At 33.3% G+C, this 6346-nt stretch overlaps 1 protein-coding gene across 5 annotated transcripts; it reads right to left on the bottom strand.

The window, feature by feature from the left end:
• Positions 1-1594: 1594 nt before the first annotated feature.
• LOC116180949 lies at positions 1595-4569 on the bottom strand. Of its 5 annotated transcripts, XM_031501145.1 has the most exons (6): positions 4081-4569; positions 3840-4029; positions 2190-3777; positions 2013-2103; positions 1695-1956; positions 1595-1643 (listed from the first exon to the last, which is right to left on the bottom strand). In XM_031501145.1, exons 2-4 carry the CDS (start codon positions 3862-3864, stop codon positions 2100-2102), a joined length of 1617 nt encoding a protein of 538 aa, XP_031357005.1. In that variant the 5' UTR covers positions 3865-4029; positions 4081-4569; the 3' UTR covers positions 1595-1643; positions 1695-1956; positions 2013-2099. The 5 variants fall into 5 exon arrangements, with proteins under 5 accessions (XP_031357005.1, XP_031357003.1, XP_031357002.1 ...); XM_031501143.1 differs by having other exon boundaries at positions 2190-2838; positions 2890-4569; XM_031501142.1 differs by having other exon boundaries at positions 2190-3678; positions 3730-4569.
• Between the last annotated feature and the right edge of the window lie 1777 nt (positions 4570-6346).

The raw sequence follows: 6346 nt of genomic DNA, 5'->3' as shown, positions 1-6346 counted from the left end.
CCGAATTATACGAAATTTTGTAACCCCCCTAAAATTTTAGGGTGATACAAATTTGAGATTATTCCCATGTAGCATCCTTCGGAAAGAGACATAGTTTGCGTAAAAAGCGTTAGTTTTCATTTATTTTGTGTTTTTCCCGATTTAGACGAAATTTTGTAACACCACTAAAATTTTAGGGTGATACAAATTTGAGATTATTCCCATGTAGCATCCTTCGGAAAGAGACATAGTTTGCGTAAAAAGCGTTAGTTCTCAATTATTTTATGTTGTTCCCGATTTAGACGAAATTTTGTAACACCCCTAAAATTTTAGTGTGATACAAATTTGAGATTATTCCCATGTAGCATCCTTCGGAAAGAGACATAGTTTGCGTAAAAAGCGTTAGTTTTCATTTATTTTGTGTTTTTCCCGGACGAAATTTTGTAACACCCCTAAAATTTTAGTGTGATACAAATTTGAGATTATTCCCTTGTAGCATCCTTCGGAAAGAGACATAGTTTGCGTAAAAAGCGTTAGTTTTCATTTATTTTGTGTTTTTCCCGAATTATACGAAATTTTGTAACACCCCTAAAATTTTAGTTTGATAAAAATTTGAGATTATTCCCATGTAGCATCCTTCGGAAAGAGACATAGTTTGCGTAAAAAGCGTTAGTTTTCATTTATTTTGTGTTTTTCCCGATTTAGACGAAATTTTGTAACACCCCTAAAATTTTAGGGTGATACAAATTTGAGATTCTTCCCATGTAGCATCCTTCGGAAAGAGACATAGTTTGCGTAAAAAGCGTTAGTTTTCATTTATTTTGTGTTGTTCCCGAATTATACGAAATTTTGTAACACCCCTAAAATTTTAGTGTGATACAAATTTGAGATTATTCCCATGTAGCATCCTTCGGAAAGAGACATAGTTTGCGTAAAAAGCGTTAGTTCTCAATTATTTTATGTTGTTCCCGAATTATACGAAATTTTGTAACACCCCTAAAATTTTAGTGTGGTACAAATTTGAGATTATTTCCCTGTAGCATCCTTCGGAAAGAGTTATAATTTGCGTAAAAAGCGTTAGTTCTCATTTATTTTATGTTGTTTCCGAATTAGACGAAATTTTGTAACACCCCTAAAATTTCAGTGTGATACAAATTTGAGATTATTCCCATGTAGCATCCTTCGGAAAGAGACATAGTTTGCGTAAAAAGCGTTAGTTTTCATTTATTTTGTGTTTTTCCGATTTAGACGAAATTTTGTAACACCCCTAAAATTTTAGGGTGATACAAATTTGAGATTATTCCCATGTAGCATCCTTCGGAAAGAGACATAGTTTGCGTAAAAAGCGTTAGTTTTCATTTATTTTGTGTTTTTCCCGAATTATACGAAATTTTGTAACACCCCTAAAATTTTAGTGTGATACAAATTTGAGATTATTCCCTTGTAGCATCCTTCGGAAAGAGACATAATTTGCGTAAAAAGCGTTAGTTCTCAATTATTTTATGTTGTTCCCGAATTATACGAAATTTTGTAACACCCCTAAAATTTTAGGGTGATACAAATTTGAGATTATTCCCATGTAGCATCCGTCGGAAAGAGACATAGTTTGCGCAAAAACCGTTAGGTCTCATTTATTTTGTGTTAGACGAAATTTTGTGACACATCTAGAATTTTAGTAAAAAAAAGTATTTATGACGTATAAATAGTATACTCACAATGTAATAAATGTATCTCTAATAGGTAACTTTCTTGATTGTCGGGGATCGATGAGTTCTGGTAACAATGCTTTGGTATAAAATTGTTCCAACTTTGGAAGCATATTATTTTCCCAAAAATTACAGTCTCTATGTATAGTTTCCACCGATATTCCAATTGGGGTCCATATCACAAAATAACATATGTCCTTTTTTGTTATATTTAATTGGCCTTGAACTTGGTACATGTAGTTGTCTCTTGCTTTCAGTTTGAGCTGGTGCTCTACAATATCACAAAAAGTTATCTTCTTTTGCAAAACTCCTTGAACTGGGTCGTACATCCTCGCGGTATATGGACACTTTATCTCAATTATTGCGTTATCATTTATCAGTCCATCGGGTGACGCGCCCAAGAATGGATGAAGCTCATCTACAAAAAATCCGCATGAGATAACTTTCATATTCATCATGTTTTCGAAGTCTGAAATAGCGCGATGTTCATTTTCTTTACCATACCTGGTAGCAACACTTCCCGAAAATTGGCTGTACAGCAAAGTTTTAACTGTATTAGCACAAGATGTTGTTTCTCGCAATTTACAGATCCGTCCAAAGTTTGATGCAGTCAATCGCTTACGTCTTTCTTCGTACCAAGAATTACTCCTGTGCTGCCCAAGGGTCTCTTGTAAAATCTCCTCCCTATTCTCCGAAAGGTGGAGCATGAATTTCTTTTGCGCAGAAGCCATGTCGGTGTCGTCCATATCAGGAATTATCGCAGCAGCATTTGGTCCGTAGTCAGCATCTTCTTCTCCACAGTATGATTTCTTAATTTTCTTCTGCGGTTCCCTACTACGTCGTGACTGCAGTTTCCGTTTTTCCCTTTCACAGTACTCTGTTGTATATTTCCCAGGTATCTTCTCAGCTGCACGTTGCACAATTTCGTGAAATCCGCCAACGTCATTATGGGCCAAAACTGCAGCGTCACATCTGGCTTGATAGGAACGCCGTTGCGCAAAATTGACACGTTTACCTCCAATAATTTTTGCCACATGTGAATTGTATAATTCGGCCACATTGTTGGTTACGTCGTACACCAAACTTTTTGATTGATATGCCACGGACCGTACTGCTGACATAACATCTTCAAATATACCGCAATTTTGTAAATCTGGAACAAGGTTTATTTCTCCTTCTTTAGGCCCCTGGCAGAAGTACCCACGTTCTTGACATTCGCTGTGATCTCCAAAAATATGTTTAGGTCCATTTAATATATCGCGTTCTAACTCTCTAACTTTACTACTTGTTGGTAGATCTTGACTTTTCCGAAATTGTATAGCTTTTGTTACGGCACTGCGAAAACGAAGAATGTTATTGGCAATTGCAGTCCTCAGATTTTTATTAACATTTGTCTTCTTGGAGCAGTCTCTTATTTTGTTAATATAGTTCCGCAAAATATGGTTTTTACACTCAATTTTTTGTATGACGGTGGATTGTCCATAGGGCATTGCTTCAATTAGTTTTCGATGTACACTACTGTCACCGTCTCCAACTAATTGGGTGTACTTGATTCCATACATATCGATTGATTTTTGAAATCCTTCGACAATAATCGCCGCCTCCATCCCAGTCGATGTACCACTCCAGTTTTTGTAGCAAGTATGTTGTGGGCATTTGTTGTTCTTGTAGAGATCTTTTCTAGCACAAATTAAGCAAAATTTATTTTTAACCGCCTCGTATAATACCTTTTTCGTTCTAAGTCCAACAATACATGCCACTCCAGATAACGCGTTGTAATTGGTGCGATAAGACCTTTTGCACGATGCTCCATCTGCAACTACCGCAATCGTGGGATATCCTTCGGAATCAACATCGCCCATTTCCAATGCTAGTTTTTTTTCTTCTTCTGCAGCTTTCTGCATAGCATTTATTGCACCACGCTGGTATATATCGCAAACTTCATTGTGATAAATACCGTAAGATGTATGCGATGGTGCTGGAATATCAAGTGCTGCGGCAAATTCGGCTAATTGGGCATAACCAGCACCAACTGACATAATACCAGATACAGCCGATAGATTTATGTTCATCTTATCATTGTCATCACTTTCTGTAGATATAGACGAAGTTGTATTGCACATCTTGCATTGTACAGTAAAAATAGATGCAAACCCTTGGCGTTTTTCTCGTATGACATCCATGTCGAAAAACGAACACTCAAATCCGTCGTGCTTCAAAGACTTTAAAGCCTTGAGGAAATGGCCTATGTCAACTATTCTGCGGCCACTAATATCGTTTCCTTCGTTTTCAGAATCTCTTTCATGTTTTTCGAATTCCAAATCTGGTAACGTTTCCTCTTCCTCTGAAAAAGATTCTGTTGTTGAATCAAATTCTGAATACTCTCCCTCCCTACATTGTTCAATTTGCAATTGTGGTATCACTTCTTCTTTCATCGATACACATGCCAAAGCGTCAGATGCAAACTCTTCTCCTGTGCTTGTCATGTTTTGTTTTTTGGCTTCCCGCGCCATCTTCATCCTGTTCCCTCTGCTGATCCTTTTTTTACTTAATCGTGGCATTTTAGAAAGTAAAGACAATTTTCGACCCATTTTGTAAAAACAGAAAAGATATGTTAGACCCTGAAAAGAAAAAACGATTAGAAACTGAAAAAGAAAATTAGTAGGGTCTGAAAAAAAATGATTAGAAATATAAATTCTGGTTCGCCGCTACAAAAGATCGACAGCTGAAAAGAGAAGATTAGAGCTGAAAAGGAAAAGATTGATTAGAGCTGAAAAAGAAATAGGGGTTAGAAGCTGAAAGAAGAAAAATACTGATTAGGCGCTAACAAAGATTGATTAGAGCTAAAAAGAAAAAAGATTAGAAGCTGAAAAGGAAAGATTGATTAGATAGAACTGAAAAAGATTGATTAGAAGCTGAAAAGCAAAAGATTGATTAGAAGCTAAAAAGAAAAAATTGATTAGAGCTGAAAAAGAAATAGCGATTAGAAGCTGAAAAAGAAACTGATTAGAAGCTAAAAGAAAAATACTGATTAGACGCTAAAAAAGATTGATTAGAGCTAAAAAGAAAAAAGATTAGAAGCTGAAAAGGAAAGATTGATTAGATAAAACTGAAAAAGATTATTAGAAGCTAAAAAATAAATTTTTTAATTAAAGCTGAAATAAAATAATTAGAAGCTGAAAGATAAGATTGATTAGAAGCTGGAAGAAAACAATTAATTAAAAACTTAAAGAGAAATTAGACGCAAAAAATGACTGATTACAGCTGAAAAGAGAAAATTGATTAGAGCTGAAAAGAAAAAATGATTAGAAGCTGAAAAGCAAAAGACTGATTAGAAGCTAAAAAGAAAAAATTGATTAGAGCTGAAAAAGAAATAGCGATTAGAAGCTGAAAAAAGAAACTGATTAGAAGCTAAAAGAAAAATACTGATTAGACGCTAAAAAGAATGATTCGAGCTAAAATGAAAAAAGATTAGAAGCTGAAAAGGAAAGATCGATTAGATAGAACTGAAACAAATTATTAGAAGCTAAAAAATAAATTTTTTTATTAAAGCTGAAATAAAATAATTAGAAGCTGAAAGATAAGATTGATTAGAAGCTGGAAGAAAACAATTAATTAAAAACTTAAAGAGAAATTAGACGCAAAAAATAACTAATTACAGCTGAAAAGAGAAAATTGATTAGAGCTGAAAAGAAAAAAATGATTAGAAGCTGAAAAGCAAAAGATTGATTAGAAGCTGAAAAGCAAAAGATTGATTAGAAGCTAAAAAGAAAAAATTGATTAGAGCTGAAAAAGAAATAGCGATTAGAAGCTGAAAAAGAAACTGATTAGAAGCTAAAAGAAAAATACTGATTAGACGCTAAAAAAGATTGATTAGAGCTAAAAAGAAAAAAGATTAGAAGCTGAAAAGGAAAGATTGATTAGATAAAACTGAAAAAGATTATTAGAAGCTAAAAAATAAATTTTTTAATTAAAGCTGAAATAAAATAATTAGAAGCTGAAAGATAAGATTGATTAGAAGCTGGAAGAAAACAATTAATTAAAAACTTAAAGAGAAATTAGACGCAAAAAATGACTGATTACAGCTGAAAAGAGAAAATTGATTAGAGCTGAAAAGAAAAAATGATTAGAAGCTGAAAAGCAAAAGACTGATTAGAAGCTAAAAAGAAAAAATTGATTAGAGCTGAAAAAGAAATAGCGATTAGAAGCTGAAAAAAGAAACTGATTAGAAGCTAAAAGAAAAATACTGATTAGACGCTAAAAAAGATTGATTAGAGCTAAAAAGAAAAAAGATTAGAAGCTGAAAAGGAAAGATCGATTAGATAGAACTGAAAAAGAGTATTAGAAGCTAAAAAATAAATTTTTTAATTAAAGCTGAAATAAAATAATTAGAAGCTGGAAAGAGAAAATTGGTTAGAGCGGAAAAGAAAATATGATGTATTTAAATGTAAAAAGTAAACAAGTTAAAATGAAAATTGTAATAACAGATTTGAAAGAAAAATTAAAAAGAGTTAGTACCCAAAGTAATGTATATAAACAAACTAAAAATGCTGTATTAAAAAATACAAAAAGTCACTAGTATAAGTAATGTTCGAGTAAACTTACTTTGTTATACCGTGAATGCACTTGCCAACCAAGAAACGCACAATAATAAACAATCA

This window comes from Photinus pyralis, unplaced genomic scaffold, assembly GCF_008802855.1.
Source record: "Photinus pyralis isolate 1611_PpyrPB1 unplaced genomic scaffold, Ppyr1.3 Ppyr1.4_LG9, whole genome shotgun sequence".
NCBI lineage: Eukaryota > Metazoa > Arthropoda > Insecta > Coleoptera > Lampyridae > Photinus > Photinus pyralis.
The sequence above is the reverse complement of the archived record's forward strand: the minus strand, read 5'-3'. Positions and strand labels throughout refer to the sequence as shown.